Raw genomic sequence first — 19368 nt, forward strand, 5'->3', positions numbered from 1 at the left:
CCATGAACACAACCCATATTTTCTGACCATGTTTTTTCTATTTGCTATTGAGAAATTAAGAGGGCAGAGTAAAGGGCCCCACTATAAAGGAAGAAAATATATAAAGGAGGGGAAATAGAAACATAGAGACATCAGAATATATCTAAACTTCTGTAGGCAACCTTCCCATTATTATATTGCCTTTGAAAATATCTGGGCACGTGTCATTTGCTGTTTCACACAGATAATCTTACAAGGACTTAAAAATTTAAACCGAGCTATTCATGAAGATATTGTGGCTGTGGAGCTTCTTCCGAAGAATCAGTGGGTAGCACCATCTTCTGTGGTTTTACTTGACGAAGGTCAAAATGAAGATGATATGGAGAAAGAAGAGGAGAGAGAATGCATTGTATGAAACCAAGAAAGTTTTATTTTTTTGTCTGTGTAGCTTTGAATAAGTTGTTAATGTATTGTCTTTGGAAAAAATTAAACAAGTTTCATTGCTTTCAGATTTATTTTATTAATATTTATTTTATTCGCTAGGTATAATGAATAAAATTATAGTTCTGTCAGTTTAATAATATATGTCATACACATAGTTGATTTCTTTTCCTCTAAGTAGTCTGCTTTTAAATTAATGTCTTCTTTTGCTCAAATAAAACAAAGGTTTAAATACAAAAAGACTTGAGTATGAAAGTTGAATTCTGACATTCAGGTGTACGGTCTGGCTGAATTAGTGAGGTTTAAGTAAATAAAAATTTAAAATTTTCTGAAATGCCTTTATGTAATGTTAAAGTTCCCTCAGCATAAGAGATGTACTTCTGGGCCCTTACAAATAGGTCTGTTTAATAATTCCTTCTCTATTACCATATTTATTATGAAGAGAGTGCTTTCAGGTGTTTCTTTTGACCTAAAGTCTACCTGATATGACCTATTTATTTTCCCATTTTAGAATTACAACAATAATACAATTAGTTGGAATTCACACAACATTAGTAGTAGTTCTCTTTATATGAATTATATTCACTACTCTGGAGTCTTACTATAACATTATCTTTGCAGAGTCCAGGCCATAAGAGAGTGTTAGAGGTGAAATACCATAAGGTTCTTCTGCTGTTTCTAATAAAAACTATTATTTTTTTGGATTTATATTTTGGATAAGGACGAACCTTTAAAGATACATCTCTTTTTTAATGAATTAATGAATGCCACTCAGCTAATTATTGAAAACTAGTACTAAAATCCTAGTCTTTTAATTACCAGACCTGTGCATGTGTGTGTGTGTGTGCACGCACATGTATGCAAGTCAGTAAATCTTCATATTAAAACTGCAGAGTCCAGTTCTGACATATTTATTCAGTTACTTTTGTTTTTTTGTAGTGCTTTACTATGGGACTGTTTTTGTAGTTTTGTTTGGCATGCTCTTGCCTAGAATTTTGAAGCATCAAAATTCCTTAGTTTTATGTCATAATTTACTGCCTGAGAAAGTACCTGTGTTCTAATTTTGAAGGGAAATTGTCTCATTATCCTTACAGGAAAGATAACTGAAGATTTTTACTTTTATTTTTACATCTCAGCTTAAGACTGCTGTAAGTGAAAAAATGTTAAAGCCTACAGGTAGAGTTGTTGGAATAATAAGAAGGAACTGGAGACCATATTGTGGCATGCTTTCCAAGTCTGATATTAAAGAGGTGAGTAAAGAGCATGTTGCTATGTAATAGAAAATGAAATACATTGAATAGAACTTACAGCCCTCACTCACCTTGCCCCCATCCCCAGCCTTTTTTGTATGTGTAAAATCTTTTTTCCTAATTTTCTCTAGTCAAGAAGACATCTCTTTACTCCTGCTGATAAGAGAATCCCTAGAATTCGGATAGAAACCAGACAGGCCTCTACATTAGAAGGGCAGAGAATTATTGTTGCTATTGATGGTTGGCCCAGAAATTCCAGATATCCAAATGTAAGCTTGAATTAATCATTTTATTTTAGAATATTTAATTAAAACTTTGGGAATAAAGTTGCTTCTTTTACTGAAAATAGAATCTGCTTTTGTATAAAATACATACTGAGATCTAGAAGTATTTCACAGTTACCTGGTAAGTGTACGTCCAAGCTGAAAATTAATTTTAGGAAATTCCAATGTGAATCATTTGGTGACTTTTACTCAGACTTCCTAACAAATAACTTTTGGTGACAGCTACTACAAAAACAGCATTTGAGACCTAAGTAGATTGTAAATAAACAAATTTGGAAGATAGGATATTTGAAGCACATTTTAAACTTGAAAAATAATAGAAAATAAACAGACACCTTTTTATATGAGAACCAGGCCCTTGGGAAATCTCCCCCATAAATCACTTGAGAAGTCTTTGTCATTTTTAGCTTTAATTTACCTAGTTGTCATTTTTAAGAAGTGTGGAGAACATTTAGAAATACTAAAGTGATATGTAAATGTTCAGGGATTTAATGTGATAGTAAAATATAAATTGCCAAACAAAAAGCTGTAAAATACACCTTTCTAATAATATCTTTTGGTTTTAGGGGCACTTTGTAAAAAATTTAGGTGAAGTCGGAGACAAAGAGACTGAAACGGAAGTTTTGTTACTTGAGCATGATGTTCCCCATCAGCCTTTCTCACAGGCTGTTCTTAGCCTTCTACCAAAGATGCCCTGGAGCATCACTGAGAAGGTATGTTGAAAAGAATTCTTAGTGAATCACTGTATCTGAGCTACTAATTTTGTTTGATTTCTGTATGTGTTTTTTTAAAATATGTAGAAACCGTAGTTCCCTCCTCCCCTGCATTTAGTTTGGTACAGAACTCTTAGGTATCATGGAAATCATTTGCTTTACTGAAAGACAGACTTTTCTAGGGGACAGACATTAGCTTATGTCAAATTTTCCTAAGATGAAGAGTTCACAAGTTATAAATCATGATGTGCAGTTATAATTAAGAAATAAAGCTGTTTTTTTTTAATTTATAGATATTGTTGATTGCATAAGAGCTTGTGTTACATCTGTACCACCAAAATAGTTTTTTCTTTCTTAATAATGTGGCATCTTCTAGGACATGAAAAACAGAGAAGACCTGAGACAGCTGTGTGTTTGTAGTGTGGACCCCCCAGGATGTACTGATATAGATGATGCTCTCCATTGTAGAGAACTTGAAAATGGAAATTTGGAGGTATTCATAATTATAATGACGTTCTATCCAAATATAGTTCTGGTCTTGAGTTAATTTTCTTTTGACCTATTGTAGAATTTGTTTGTGAGTTATTTATGTCAAGTAGAGTCAGTTGTAGCTGCAGAGACTAATGGGCATGTAAAAAATTGAAATGGTAACTGTGACTAAGGTCCTTTTTCCTTTTGGCCGTATTTCTTCTCATTAGAACTCCATTAGTACATTTACCCAATTAAGCATGTTGACATCCTTTTTATCTTTTTAAGGTTGGTGTTCATATTGCTGATGTTAGCTATTTTATTAGACCAGGAAATGCATTGGATCAAGAATCAGCTAGAAGGGGAACAACTGTGTATCTTTGTGAAAAGGTAAATATATTAAATTTAGAGTGGAATTTTGATACATCATTTCCATCACCTGTTTTATTCTCAATAATAAAACCATCTGAGGTATTTCCTGAGAAGAGGACAGCCTCAGTATATAGTGAAATATGAAATACTACTTTGTTGATTGTGCAGTTTGTCAAAATCATGGGCACTTTTGGATTCTTGAACAGTCTGGAATAGTACATGAATTAGCTAAAAGACATACATAGAATAAGATGGCCTTAAATCAGTGAAAATATTGCAATGTGTTTTGTTATTGAGTGACCCAAATAACAAGTAGACGTAGTTGATATAAATTGTTGTGTAGCATTTAACTTATTATTGGTGGGTAATTAATATATTTTCTGTTTCTTATATATAGTTAAGTCGAGTCTGTTCTGTCACAATTTACCATTTATTCTTCATTAAGTATGCTCCCATAAACTTACAGAGAAAAATTGTGAAAGTAGAAGGGAAAGTTAAGCTTAGTCTGTGGTAAATTCATTGTCAAAGTTCTTCTGTGTAGCTTTTTTCCATAAAATTTTAGTGTTTCTCTTTTTTTAGAATGTTGAAAACACCATGTAGTTTGTGTGAAGTATTGGAGGAAGGTCCAGTCGTAGAGCTATTAGGGCCTGTGTCTGTTATCTGGTACAAACGTATTGTACAGACCAGAGATTTCAAAGTTTCAGAGCACAGCTAGGTGGGTAGTGTAGAGAACTTAAACTTAGACCGACTGACATGAAATCCAGTTTTCTTTCATTGCTTCCCTCTTGTAAAAATTGTGTGTAACTACTTTTCTAGAAATAGACTTTTTATTTCACATTTTCTCACTTCTTTTCACAAAGGCCTTTTTTTCCCCCTTGTAAGTTCAATGCTATTGATATTTGAGAGTAGAACCTCAAAAAACATGTGGAGACAGCTCGGTAATCCACAACTCTATTTTATTTGTTCCAGAGGATTGACATGGTTCCAGAGTTGCTTAGCTCTAACTTATGTTCCCTAAGATCTAACGTTGACAGGTACTTATCACATTTCTTCATAAAAACATAGTATTTACTTCTATAACTGATTCCCATTAACAGATACCATCTATTTTTCCTCATAGGTTGGCATTTTCATGTATTTGGGAAATGAATCACAATGCAGAAATCTTAAAAACAAGGTTTACCAAAAGTGTCATTAATTCAAAGGTTGGTTTCATGGTTACTACTTCATGTTTAACATCTTTGGTGCTTTTAACAATGTTCTAGATTGTTTTGAAAAAGTTAGGCTTATTAATAATAAGAAGAAGTTTTTCCCCAGTGTTGCAGCAAACTCTAGTTGTTTTCAGTTACTTGCTTAATTTTTGCTGTTATTTAGAAATGAGTTTATTCCTGTATTCAGAAACTTACCAAGCCTATATACTTGAGGAGACCAAGTAGGTTTCTTTTAGCCCTAACTCAGGAACTCCAGTGTTTGAAGTTGTCCCAGTTTATAACTGGTTAGTATTTTAAAAGATGGCATGTACCGTCTCCTTGTTCCTCACACTTTCTCACTGAAATAATGTGATAAATCATGGTTGAATTCCAGTAGGACTAGCCTGAGCTCGATGTTCACACAGAACGGAGCCAGATTATGTTTCTCATTCTTCTCCTTTTTTTAATACTTTTCCCCAGATTCCCTTGTGTTCTCATTTTGCCCTGAATCTACCTCTGATGTTTGCCAAACCACTTTTCTTCCAATGATCTGTTTTCCAAGTTTGCCGGCTTTTTCTCTCCCTTTGACATCATTCTTTTCTAATCAGCTACTGATTGGAAAGAAAGCAATGTTAAACTGACAGATAGTAATGTGGGAATGATTTAAATTTTCCTAGATTAGTATTTTTAAATAGGATGAGTTTATAATTCTCCTAGACTTGGTCAGTGTAACAAAATTATATGAAAAAAAAATTAGTAAGCATATAACAGAAAACATTTTTAGATGGGGAACTCTTATCCCCTAATAGATAAGTTGGTTCTCCCAAGAATCTGACCTGGTCTGCATCACCTAACTCTCTTGTACTATTCCTGATTTTTACTCAAAAAGCTGCTTAGAAAAAAAAAAAGCTAAAAAATGGTGTTTTACATAAGGAGGGAAATAGGAACAGAGGTACTATTTGTATTGTAATTGGAAATTAATGTTTTCTACTATGATTTTTCCGATTCTTAGGTTAAATACCTAATTTTGGGTATTTAGTAGATTTCCTATAAAACACAATGTCTAGACTATTACAATTTTATTAATTATTTGCTGTGAGTAAGGCAGTATTGGTTCTCCGGAAAGGATTTCACTTTACAGTCATTATCAGAGAATCTAACCTTCCTTTTATTTTATTTTAACATTACCTAAGTATTTATACATTAACTGAACTATGAGTAAATAGTTTAAACTATTTACTAACCATTCTACCATTTTATTTTGTTTTAACATAAGTTCGCTTATGTTGTGTAATGCATCAGATAAGAGTAAATGAACCAGAAATCATAGGTGTGGAGTATAAATATTATAGATAGGAATCTCTTCTTTTGTTATTGATTTTAGGTTTTCTGAAATCATGGATTTTATATAGTGGAAATATGAGAACATAGTAAGCCAGTTTTTATAAGCATTGTATTAACATATGGTTTCTTTTTTAGGCTTCCCTTACATATGCTGAAGCTCAGATGAGAATTGATTCAGCAACCATGAATGATAGTATTACTACTAGTCTCCGTGGACTAAATAAACTAGCTAAAATTTTGAAAAAAGGAAGAATTGAAAATGGGTACATTTCAAAAATAGTTATTAAGATTTGTCTTAATTCACCTATCCTGGCATTAAGCTAACTTGTGAACTCTTTAAAGTGTTTTATCATGGACAGTGATGAATTATTTAATAGGCTGAATAGGGGCTCTTAAGTAGAAACATTCCGTTTCTTCTAGATACCTTTTTAAATATTAGCAGCTTGATTCTGGACTTGATTCTGGTTTGTTCAAGAGTTCTGTTGTGTCAAAGATCTTGATATGTTTGAGTTAAAGATCTTGAAGAAATTCTAGGAAGGCAAGATTGTCTTAAGACTGTTCTATTTGGATCGTTCCTGATTTTAATTAGAAATGAGTTTCAAGATTGAACATTGGTTTTCAGATATTAAAATAAATATAGATGAAGTCCTTCTTGCACTTAGAGTTGGAAGAGATTTTAGAGGTTGTTTAATCCAACACCTTCATTTTTTTTTTTAAAGTTTTTTTTTTTTTTAATTTTTTTTATGTATTTATTTATTATTTTTGGCTATGTTGGGTCTTTGTTTCTGTGCGAGGGCTTTCTCTAGTTGCGGCGAGTGGGGGCCACTCTTCATCGCGGTGCACAGGCCTCTCACTGTCGCGGCCTCTCGTTGCGGAGCACAGGCTCCAGACGCGCAGGCTCAGTAGTTGTGGCTCACGGGTCTAGTTGCTCCGCGGCATGTGGGATCTTCCCAGACCAGGGCTCGAACCCGTGTCCCCTGCATTGGCAGGCAGATTCTCAACCACTGTGCCACCAGGGAAGCCCCCAACACCTTCATTTTTTAAATGATTAAGAGTTACCTAGAAGCAGTCTTACCAAAGATCTGATTGCTAGCGGCAGGTTTACAACTTTTAGCTGTTATATCATGGCATTTGCCAAACTGCAGAGGAGTTTTAAGGAGTATCCAAGTACCCAAACTTGTTGAAATAGTTAGAAGAAATTTGATTCTTGAAAAACATCAACTGTCAGAGTAAAGCAGGTTCTTGAGCCTTTCATATGTTGGTCTCTGGGTTCCTGTGCCCATCTAGGGTAGGGTCACAAGTAGTTACTAAAAGTGTTTTTGTTGGGGAGTGCAAACTCTAGATCTGTGCTGTTTTCATAAGATGTGCCTATTTAAATTAAAATTCATTAAAATTAAAATAAAAAATTCAGTTCCTGAGTCACACTAGCCATATTTCAAGTCCTCAGTAGCCACATTTGGCTAGTGGCTACCATGTTGGACAAGGTGGATTGAGAACATTTCCATCCCTGCAGAAAGTTCCATTGGACAGTGTTGTTCTAGGCATTTATGCTGAGCCAACCCTATCTCTACTCACACTTCAGTTTTCTGGGAATTTTCTCCTGAAACTTGGAACTATATAAGGATAATTTGGATGTAGTAAAACCCAATGAAATTATTGCTCAAGTTTGTCCTTAAGATGTAAATAAGAGGAGTATAGTTAGATTTCTTTTGTAATACAAAACAACACATTTTTCATCAAGTATTCGTTTATTGAAGGTTTTCAGTATGCCAGGCATCAGAAGAAAGTTTGTTGTAAAAGCAAAGTGAATAAAACAAATTGAAACTGTATTTATTTTGGCAGTTTTAAAGTAAGAGATGTAAATTTGCATCTGTAACAGCTTCCGCTAATTAGGACAGGAAAGGTATTTCGTTAACTTGAACACTGTACATCTAGTTTTGTAAGTATTGATAGATAGTCATCTACTGGTAAAACATATCATCGAGTCTTCTCAGTCTTAGGATGAATAGAGAAAGGAATCAGTAAAAAAAAATTGGTGTCTTTCACCTTCTTAAAGGATGTGTTGTGTCTTAAATTATATTTATCATATGTCTGTGTTAAAGAATAAATGTCACGTTTTAAATGTTCTGTGAAGAAAAAGTGATCAAAATGTGATTAGTATACCTTGCTCTTTAGGTCAAGATGTATAGATTAACACAGATTAATTGTGGTTTAGAACCTTATTGTAAATTATGCATGGAAAGAAAGGAATATTTGTCGGGATTCCCTCTCTAGTATTTCTTCTGTAGTTCTTCTAATAAAGGTGAAGAGTCAAGGGAAAAAAGGACTTGGAATCCCACTTAACTTGCCCCAAATCATCTTTTTCCCTTTTTTGTGATTGTCCAAAGTTACCCAGCCTCATTAAAATTCTTAGTTTTAGGTTGATTTGGAGCTGACCTGATGAAAATAGCATCAAGGTGTGTAGAAACATTATACTTGCCTTGCCTTGTGGGAATTTACTTTTCAAAGGAGAACTTGCCAAATCATTAAATGAACTGTGCATGTAAAGCACTTAGCCTAGTGCACTCTCTGACCCACAGCACTCAGATATTAATAGCCATTAGTGTTTGTGACATTAGTTGTAGTTTGTCTCCTCTCCTTGGTTGAGTGTATGTGGAAGATACTTTCGAACTGGGGATCTTCTGATGTTACTGATCTACCCATGGCAGCTTCCCTTTTGCCTCTCTCCACCATCCCTCACCCTAATACATTGTTTCCTATAGTAAATAAAATACTATTGATTACCTTCTTTATTTATAAAACTGATTACAAACTCTTGTAGCTAAGTAAAAACTCAGTTTCGGTACAGAAGTCATTCAAATCCTGAGAAACACAAGGACTCATTTTGTTGTGTTGCTACTGTCCTCCCTTTTTAAATGCATTTTAGAGCTATAAAATATTAGGCTATCCGTGAAAATGGAACATAAAACTTAGCAGATGGTCATAAAGCTTTCATAAGAAAAACTGTTATGCACTTGCTCTAATCATTTTCTGTTTTAAAAGAATCACTTCCAGAATTATATCTGTTACTGCTCACATGACTGATTCACCTCTTTATCTTATTTAGGGCTTTGACTCTTTCTTCTCCAGAAGTTCGATTCCACATGGACAGTGAAACTCATGATCCTATAGATCTGCAGACCAAGGAACTTAGGTATGCAATTTTTTTGATGGGTAGTAGATAAGATTTTGATTTTAAGGTAATATCTAGTATATATATTAATAAAACATATTTGTACCCCAAATATCTATTTTTAGTAGGGTTATGATTTCTACAGAGTTTTTTTTACTTATGAAATATAGAGAAAAGTAAATGATTTCACTTTCTAGTCTTTTTTATATAAAACCTATGTATCTTATTTATAAGATAAATATTATAAAAGGAAAACTGCCAGTTTGGTTTGTCTTAATGTGTGGTATATTAGAACTTGACTAGTAATAGCTATGGTAAGTAAAGGAAGATTACCCTCATTAATTTCTTATGTATTTAATAGAGAATATACTGTGATAGGGTAGAATAGTGGCCAAACACTGGGCTTTGAAGCCAGACTGCCTAGATTTGGATCCCACTTCTGCCAGTGACTCCGGTCAAGTTATTTGACCTCTCTATGACTCGATTTATTTGTCAGTAAAATAGGATTGGTAATGGTACCTACCTCATAGGGTGTTGCAAAGAATAGTCAGAGGTTAGGTATTGTTGTTACAGTTTTATTGATTTGGGCTAAGATTTAGGGAGCAAGGTTGTTTTGGATTAAATCAGAGTTAGGCCTCTTTTCCATGCTTGTTATGTAAGGTGATCTGAAATTAATCATGCATTTACACTTTTCTAGTAGATGACCAAGGATTAAAAATGGGAATATTCTCAAGTTTGTTAGTTAGGACCAGTGTGTGCGTTATAGCATTAGAGCTAAAATTTAAAAATACCTTTGGGTGAATTTCTGTGCAAATAAGTCTAATGTTAATAGGAACAGTGAACCCAATACCAAGGGCTTTTTTGAGGAAGATCTTGAATCTAGTTTTGCCAAAGCAGAACATCACCCATTTCTTCTTACCAAGAAGAAAAACCACATTTCTAAGAGATTGTCCCATAGTTTTAAAGGTACAATTAGAGGTCTTCCTAATATTAAAAAAAAAAAAATTAATATATTTTAGGAATCTTGTCAAGAAGTTATAAGATGTTAAAAATGGAAACATGAATGACAGATTAATAATGCATGTTCAGTAACTTGGGAGAAAGAAAGCACTATTAAACAACACAGATCATTTACTAAACTAAATTTTAAGTGGACATAGGCTATGTAGAATGAAAAACAATATCACATTGGTTAAGAGCTTTGAAGTCAGATTATATGGGCTCAGATCCTGTTTCTACTGATAATTCTAATCTTGAGCAAGAGAATAATGTTACACATCTTTAGTTTTCTCACCTGCAAAACAGGACTAATATCTATATCCATATATATATATATACATATGTGTGTATTTGTATTGTATATGTGTATGTATACACACACACATATCGCAATGTATATAGCACTTATAGCACAATGCCTGGGCCATAATACGCACCCAAAATAGCTATTTTAAATATCTCTTCGTTTTGGGGTGAAAGTTTATTAGTGAAAGTTTTCATTTTTTTAAAGCCAAAATTGATATGACCTAAATAGCTTTTAATTCTTAGAAAACTTTATTTCTGTGGACTTATAATTGAATAAAAATCTCTTTGTACTCAGTATAAAGAGGTGAAAATGCTTATGATTTAGATTTTATATATTACTAGAGTTACTAAAGCTTCTGGTTTTTTTTTTTGTTTTTTTTTTTGTTTTTTTTTTTTTTTTTGCGGTACGCGGGCCTCTCACTGTTGTGGCCTCTCCCGTTGCGGAGCACAGGCTCCGGACGCGCAGGCTCAGCGGCCATGGCTTACGGGCCCAGCCGCTCCGCGGCATGTGGGATCTTCCCGGTGCGGGGCACGAACCCGTAGTCCCCTGCACCGGCAGGCGGACTCTCAACCACTGCGCCACCAGGGAAGCCCAAAGCTTCTGTTTTTTATTGCCATTTGTAAAGTCTCTTCTAGCGTGAGATTTACTCATGGAGTAGATGCCTAGTAAGAGATCGTTAGCACAGTAGCTGAGAAATGAAAGGGATACTAAGTTCTTAAAAAAACACATGTGCATACACACATGAATGTTTACATAGGAATTTTCATTATCTCTTGGTAGAGAAGGTAACCTGTGAACGATATATAGAAGTCTCATTCTTTTTCCTTATTTAACGATTTTGCCATTGGCAGAGAAACAAATTCCATGGTGGAAGAATTTATGTTACTTGCCAACATCTCTGTTGCAAAAAAAATTCACGAAGAATTTCCTGAGCATGCTCTGCTTCGAAAACATCCTGCCCCTCCTCCATCAAATTACGAAATTCTTGTTAAGGCAGCTAAATCCAAGGTAAGGTCACATAGTTTGAAAAAGCATCTGTATTTGTGTAGTGATCCAGCCATTGCACTGAATAATCTATATTTACATTTCCATAAAAATTTTGTTGTCTCCTGATGCAAAAATATGCCCGTAGTTCTTTCAATTAAAAAAGAAGTCATCTAACTTGGGTGTGGTCATCTCTTCGCACCTTGAAATCATTTGTTTAATAAAATCCTTTAATGTCTTTAAATAAAGAGAGCCCTATACTAAAGCCAGATATTCCAGACTAAGTTATTTATAATATCCTGAACGTATTAAGCTCTTCCATATCTCTGTGCCTTTACACATGTTTTTTATGCCTGTATTATTTCATGCCTCCTCCAAACTGTCTACCTTTAGAGACTTAACAGATAGTTTTTTTTTTCTCTTTATCTTCAACTCACTTAAGCCCTCTTTATGTCATGTCCCTAAGAAAGAAGTCCATTTTTGCGTATGTGGAAAAAAGGAAAAACATAGAAAGGGCACCCGTTTCCTCAGCCCCTTATGCTCCCTGCCTCTGGTCAGTAGACTTATTTAGGCATGATTATCCCTACACTTGGGGTGACTGTGGCTTGGATTTCAGGGTATTATTCTAACAGGATGACGTTGATTTCTGATTTTTCAGACCTTTATGGTGGGCCTGCTCCATCAGAACAGAATCAGCTTCTCCTCTGCTCTAAGGATTGTACTGTAAATTGGAGAATTTTCTCTTACTGTCCTATTTCTTTCTATGACCTGGGTAGAGGAAGGAAGATATAAGTATTTTTGCCTCATCTCCCAAAGTAAAACAAGCAGCCAATTGCTGTATCAGCACGTTGAGCTGTAGTAACCAATACAGTTTTATTTTGCCTCTGATCTTCTACTTTGAATGGAGGGAAACTCTGCAGAGAAAATCCAGATATGCTGAAAAATATCCAGATCTACTTTGATTTTTTTCTGCCCCAACAGAGATAAGGCAAGTACAGATTGGACTTTGAGAGATAGCACTACTGCTCCCAATATTCTCTTCCCCTTGAAATTTCTTAAGAATGTTGATACTGTAGTACCTTCAAATGCGTTCAGAAAAATTTAAGGTTTAATGTTGCAAAAAACAGCCATTACTTTTTTTTTTTTTTTTTAAACATCTTTATTGGAGCATAATTGCTTTACAATGGTATGTTAGTTTCAGCTTCACAACAAAATGAATCAGTTACATATATACATATGTTCCCATATCTCTTCCCGCTTGCGTCACCCTCCCTCCCACCCTCCCTATCCCACCCCTCCAGGCGGTCACACAGCACCGAGCTGATCTCCCTGTGCTATGCGGCTGCTTCCCACTAGCTATCTACCTTACGTTTGGTAGTGTATACATGTCCATGCCTCTTTATTGCTTTGTCACCGTTTACCCTTCCCCCTCCCCATAGCCTCAAGTCCATTCTCTAGTAAGTCTGTGTCTTTATTCCTGTTTCACCCCTAGGTTTTTCATGACATTTTTTTTTCTTAAATTCCATATATATGTGTTAGCATACGGTATTTGTCTCTCTCTTTCTGACTTACTTCACTCTGTATGACAGACTCTAGGTCTATCCACCTCATTACAAATAGCTCAATTTCGTCTCTTTTTATGGCTGAGTAATATTCCATTGTATATATGTGCCACATCTTCTTTATCCATTCATCCGATGATGGACACTTAGGTTGTTTCCATCTCTGGGCTATTGTAAATAGAGCTGCAATGAACATTTTGGTACATGACTCTTTTTGAATTATGGTTTTCTCAGGGTATATGCCCAGTAGTGGGATTGCTGGGTCATATGGTAGTTCTATTTGTAGCTTTTTAAGGAACCTCCATACTGTTTTCCACAGTGGCTGTATCAATTTACATTCCCACCAACAGTGTAAGAGGGTTCCCTTTTCTCCACACCCTCTCCAGCATTTATTGTTTCTAGATTTTTTGGTGATGGCCATTCTGACTGGTGTGAGATGATATCTCATTGTAGTTTTGATTTGCATTTCTCTAATGATTAGTGATGTTGAGCATTCTTTCATGTGTTTGTTGGCAGTCTGTATATCTTCTTTGGAGAAATGTCTATTTAGGTCTTCTGCCCATTTTTGGATTGGGTTGTTTGTTGTTTTGTTATTAAGCTGCATGAGCTGCTTATAAATTTTGGAGATTAATCCTTTGAGCCATTACTTTTTATGACTTTATTTTTAGTTCTCCTAGGTTTAGGATAAAAGATATAAACACTGAATATGTGGTCAAAAACCACCATATTTGTTCAATCTGATTGGTTATATTTTGAAGACATGCTGGTAGTGATTTTAAAATGTTTAATATGATGCGTTTTCCCCTCTTTTTTATCCACAGAATTTGGAAATTAAAACTGATACAGCCAAGGCTTTGGCTGACTCTTTGGACCGGGCTGATTCACTTACCTTCCCATATCTAAACACCCTGTTAAGAATATTGGCAACTCGCTGCATGATGCAAGCTGTGTACTTCTGCTCTGGAATGGATACTGATTTTCATCACTATGGCTTAGCGTCCCCAATATACACACATTTTACTTCACCCATCCGAAGGTACTTTTTCCTTATGAAATTAGAGATAGAAAACAGTTGATTTCAAATTTTAAAAGGACATTTTAATGCTAACATAGCATGATTCTTATTTCTCCTTCATATATCTAGATACGCAGACATCATCGTTCATCGGTTATTGGCTGTGGCTGTCGGGGCTGACTGCACTTACCCAGAGTTGACAGACAAACACAAGCTTGCAGAAGTATGTAAAAATCTCAATTTTCGGCACAAAATGGCACAGTACGCTCAGCGTGCATCTGTGGCTTTTCATACCCAGGTATTTGCCTTCTATCACTAATGTTAGAAATGAAGTTTCGTTCACTTTTAATTGCAGAATTTTTTTTTTTTGTTAACTTCAAAATATCTTAAGACAATCCTTGATAAGGTTGTATGCTTTTTTACAGTTATTTTTCAAAAGCAAAGGAATAGTAAGTGAAGAAGCTTATATTCTATTTGTGAGAAAGAATGCTCTTGTGGTGTTAATTCCAAAGTATGGATTAGAAGGTACAGTGTTTTTTGAAGAAAAGGACAAACCAAAGCCACGGCTTACTTACGATGATGAGGTACAGTATTTCTAATGTTTTTATTTTGGCTTTTTTTGGAGGGGGGACAGTTGCAAATGGTACCTATAAAGGGTAAAATTATTTTTGTACCCTACAGAACTTTATGCTAGCTAAGCTTATCGTTTTACTCACTATTTCTCAGCTCAGTGTTTCTTGCCATATACAAAAGTTTTTCTTGATTTCTTTCTTTTATACCATGAAAAGTTTTCCCCTCTAAGGAAAACTTGAATTATGCTTTGTCCCTAGTGGACAAATGGATTAAAGTAAAGGAATAAATGGCTGTTTATAGCTCCAAGAAGGGAATTTTTTCAACCAATTCCAAGTGTCTCTTACCTGACACACTCCCTACTTCCCTAATCTTAGTAGAACTACAGAACAATAAATTCTGCCCACATTACCTTTGTGCTCCTGTATAACACCAACAATTTGCTAATTAAAGGGGTGAGAATCCTACAGTTAATGAATATATATTGGGACCACATTAATGAAAGGGGGAGGTTTGCACATAATTAGGTCATATGTATGAGTTTGTTAGATTAGTGGTTTTTGTTATGTTGAACACCTAGATACTGAATAAATATTGAAGTTATTTTAGAATTTAAACTTTTAAATTAATATGGAAGATAAATTATAAAGAATTAGAACCAAGCCTCAAGTGTAAGAAAGCAATTAAAAATAGTAAAATGTGTTTTGTTTAGATACCATCACTTAAAATAGAAGATACAGTGTTTCATATATTTGATAAAGTTAAAGTGAAAATCATGTTAGACTCATCTAATCTTCAGCATCAGAAGATCCGAATGTCCCTGGTAGAACCACAGGTAAGACCAAACTTAGAGTGTCCATGTTGTGGTGGAATAAACAGTATGTATTTTGTGAAAGAGAGTGATATAGTCGTAAGTTATTCCTGTTTAAGGATAGAATCCTGTAAGTATTGTGGAAGACAAATATCTGCATAGGAAATCCTATTTTCTCACTGATTTCCTTAGGCCATGGGAACCCAGGCATCTGGGCTTCTTCTGAGGTCCTTGGGGCCAAAAGTGGAGTTCTGAGATCTGCCTAGTTCTTTCTGAAATCCGCACTTTTGAAGATCAAGTTAAAGTGTGTTTCCACCTAAGACATTGGTTCTTAACCTTGGCTCTGCCCCCGACACACCTGAGGCCTCTGATCCTGACAGAGTGGCTCACAGCTAGGATAAATTGAACGTTTTGGTTAAACCCACCCTTCCCAGATGACATGCTTCTACCTGCTGAGATCATGTGTCTGCCTTTTACATTCTGAACCACTGTTCCTTTGTGTGTGAAATACATACCAACACATATATCCTGTGGAAAATCTGCTCCTTCTTCCCCCTACCACCCCTGCATCTTTTTGAACTTAAAAGCGTCAGTGGGGAAGGGGAAGATGAGAAAGATTTATTCCTTATTTTACGCTTTTACTCATCTATTTTTCCCATTTGCATTACTTTAGATACCAGGAATAAGCGTTCCTACTGATACTTCAAACATGGACATTAGTGAACCAGAGACAAAGAAGAAGAAGCTTCAAAAATAGCTACAGTCAAGAAAAAAAAAGCTTCAAAGATTGGTTTCCTTAAAAAAAAAATCTTGAGGGAACACTTGTAAACCTAAGAAGTGTGTGATAGTTTGTTACTTCTAAGCACATTTTAATAATTTTTGAAATTTGCATTTTTATTGAACTGTTGACTGTGTCTGTCCCATCATACTACTTCCTTTCTGGATTGAACAGAACTATTTATGCAGAAAAATTCGATTGAATAACCATCACTTAAATAGTGACAGGATAACAACTTGAGGGATCTGTGAAGATCATTTAAAGGGAGCACTCATCTGCTCACTGAAGAGGAGATGAATTTTGCATAAGTAATTTGATTATCTACTATTGATAGAAAAAAACTGTAATTTTCCTATGGAGAAAATATAACATTTTTAGAAGGAACAGTCTATTCTTTCTGAGTCTTGAAAGCTGTCAGTGTGTGGTACGGCAGTTTTTAGATTTCAAGACAGTGAAGTCAGGAACTGTCAGGGACTTCAGCATTTAATCTCCTTTGCCACCTTTAATTTACCTGACTTATACTAAGTGTTCCTGTACTGTTAAAAAGCCTCCTGCATTTTATTAGTGGTTCTTGAACAGCTGTGAATGTTTGGGAATTGGGTGTTGAAGGAAGGTGAAGTAGAATATTTTGATCTAACTGGAAAAATAGTTTTTTTTTAATACCAGATAATAAGTGTGATCATCATCCTTGACCTTCAGCTCAAATATCTCCCCGAAAATAAGGCATTAGGGTTCAAAGAAAGAATAGAGATGGCCCTTTAAACATCACATCGTGTTACTTATAAAATAAGGAGGCAATTAATAATGGCTTTTAAATTGCATATATATCAGATTATGGAGGAAAGGAGGGGTTGCATGAGGACATTAAAGGGAACAGATTGAAGTACTGCTACTTGGTGTGCCCGTGCCTACTTCCTTGTCAACCACAAAGATTATTAATGATAAAATAGGTGTCTTCAAGAATATTTCGAGATAGAGTTACCTTAAAACATTTTACTTGGCTCATTCAATTTCTGAAGTACCGACACTGTACCAGGTTCCTCACCAGTCAAGTAAACGATCTCTGCCCTGAAGGAGCTTGCAGTACAGTGAGAAGTGACTGGCGAACACATCGGCAGGTGTAGTAAGTGAGAATAGTTCCAATGTGTACATTCAGGCACTTCAGTAATTAAAATGATTGTTCCCATTTCCTGTTACTGAGGAAAACATCCATACATTGAGGCAGAACTTGTTTCATTCGGAGAGCCTTGAGGGGACTAACGCCTAAAGCGGTGGGCAAGCCTTTTCTGTGAAGGCCGGACAAGTCAGGCTGTGCCAGCCGGGTGGTTTCTGTCACAACCATAGCTCTCCACTCACTCCTCTGCTCTTACAGAATGAAAGCAGCCACGGACTATATGTAAACAACCGAGCATGGCTACGTTCCGACAAGACCTTGTTTACGGGCAGGGAAATTGAAATAATTTCCTAATTTTCATGTGTTTAACAAAATACTACTAAATTCAATTTCCATGCTGCACCTTTCCCCCCAGCCATTGAAAAATTCTTTGCTCATGGGCCATAGTTTACCTGCAGTCGAGGAAAAGGAAGGCTTCTGGGTAAAACAAGGCTATGCTGACCTCACATCGGTCTTTCCAGGTTTGTTTTCTTACACCTCTTCTATGAAGAAGGCCTGCTTCAGGCTCTAGTCCTTGTTGAGTAGTTCAAGATGACCAGAAACCTTATTTTCACCCTGAAGCCTCTTCCTTGCTAATCTGAAATGCTTTGAATGCCACTACTTATGCTACACAGCTGACATGAAATAGTTCATTTAAAAAGCACTGTTTGGGCTTCCCTGGTGACGCAGTGGCTGAGAGTCCGCCTGCCGATGCAGGGCACATGGGTTCGTGCCCCGGTCCGGGAAGATCCCACATGCCGCGAAGCCTGCGTGTCCAGAGCCTGTGCTTCGCAATGGGAGAGGCCACAACAGTGAGAGGCCTGCATACCGAAAAAAAAAAAAAAAAAAAACCCTGTTTGGTAAGGACTATTATCCCCATTTAACCCGTGGGAGATTGATGGTTTATGCCTATTTTGGGTCATAAGTGACAGAGGAGGATTTGAATCCAAGTTACAATCACAACTTTGTTGTTTCTTGAGTTTTGCTATTAAAAAAAACACAGCCAGGGAAGCACCTACCCTTAGGATCTAGAATTCCTCTTATGTACAATTGTTTTAAACTCCTATTAATTCTAAAGCCTGTGATTAAGGACTCAGCCTCCTAATGCACTAATCTTTAGCAATGGACCTAGTGGCTAATGGCTTTAATGTTTAGTGTACAGAGGGGAGAGGATGAGCCAGGTACGTAGCAAGAAATAAGTCTTGCAGGTTGGCAGGAAGTTTACAAGTTGCAGAAAAGTAAGGAAGGACGTGACACAATGAGAGTATGTCTTTATTTCCTAGGGCTACGTATGAATTATTCCCTCCTGAATGAGACAGTTTTTAAAAGGTAATTTGTAAAATACGAGTATACATTCTCCCAAGGTAAAGAATATTTTCCCTCCAAATTATATACCCATTCTACTCCCAACATGAATATGTTTGTTTAATTTTAAAAATTTAGTTACATGTCTGTCCAACCCTAGCTTCATAAGCCTAAAACTCTATGGGAACCGCCCCCCCCCCCCCCCCCCACCCAGTTTTTCCTGGTTCTCCTGTGTTCTTAACTAACTCCTCTCCATACAAAGGATGTTCCCTACCCTAGGGATGGAGATACATTCTGGGCATCCCACATTAACCCCACTAATAATAACACATGAAGATCTACACTTTTTAGACCAGTTATCACTGGAACTAAGAATTTCTACACTGAAATGAACAAATGAACAATGAAAAGTGTTGGAAACCTGCTTAACCTCCTTTCTACTTCTTCGATTAAGTTTCCTTTCTAACTCACATTTATTTCTTTCACCAAGGTTATAAATTTGAATTCATCTGTATATTCACATACTTTTAAGTAAAATAAAACATAGCACCTTCACAGTTCCACATGTTCCCAGAACTTCTGCTAAATTCAGTGCTGTCAGTAAAGTGACCCTGTAGGGCAGGAGCAAAGTTATCACTCAAGTTTTTTGTTAAACAAACATATCACTCAAG

The 19368-nt window shown here is 35.7% G+C and overlaps 1 protein-coding gene across 2 annotated transcripts in view; it reads left to right on the forward strand.

Annotated features, from left to right (window-relative positions):
- The window catches only part of DIS3 (DIS3 homolog, exosome endoribonuclease and 3'-5' exoribonuclease), a 29148-nt gene extending 12017 nt beyond the window's left edge, over positions 1 to 17131 (forward strand). For both annotated transcript variants that reach the window (XM_067713245.1, XM_067713246.1), the window contains 16 exons: positions 224 to 388; positions 1557 to 1670; positions 1802 to 1939; positions 2521 to 2667; positions 3044 to 3160; positions 3424 to 3525; positions 4477 to 4541; positions 4628 to 4712; positions 6177 to 6304; positions 9148 to 9234; positions 11371 to 11527; positions 13887 to 14101; positions 14210 to 14378; positions 14506 to 14664; positions 15363 to 15485; positions 16135 to 17131. In XM_067713245.1, the coding sequence (XP_067569346.1) occupies positions 224 to 388; positions 1557 to 1670; positions 1802 to 1939; positions 2521 to 2667; positions 3044 to 3160; positions 3424 to 3525; positions 4477 to 4541; positions 4628 to 4712; positions 6177 to 6304; positions 9148 to 9234; positions 11371 to 11527; positions 13887 to 14101; positions 14210 to 14378; positions 14506 to 14664; positions 15363 to 15485; positions 16135 to 16218 (2055 nt within the window). In that variant the 3' untranslated portion in view covers positions 16219 to 17131. The remainder of the gene's footprint in view (positions 1 to 223; positions 389 to 1556; positions 1671 to 1801; positions 1940 to 2520; positions 2668 to 3043; positions 3161 to 3423; positions 3526 to 4476; positions 4542 to 4627; positions 4713 to 6176; positions 6305 to 9147; positions 9235 to 11370; positions 11528 to 13886; positions 14102 to 14209; positions 14379 to 14505; positions 14665 to 15362; positions 15486 to 16134) is intronic.
- The last annotated feature ends 2237 nt before the right edge of the window (positions 17132 to 19368 follow it).

The sequence above is a fragment of the Pseudorca crassidens genome, chromosome 18 (genome assembly GCF_039906515.1).
Source record: "Pseudorca crassidens isolate mPseCra1 chromosome 18, mPseCra1.hap1, whole genome shotgun sequence".
In the NCBI taxonomy this organism is placed as follows: domain Eukaryota; kingdom Metazoa; phylum Chordata; class Mammalia; order Artiodactyla; family Delphinidae; genus Pseudorca; species Pseudorca crassidens.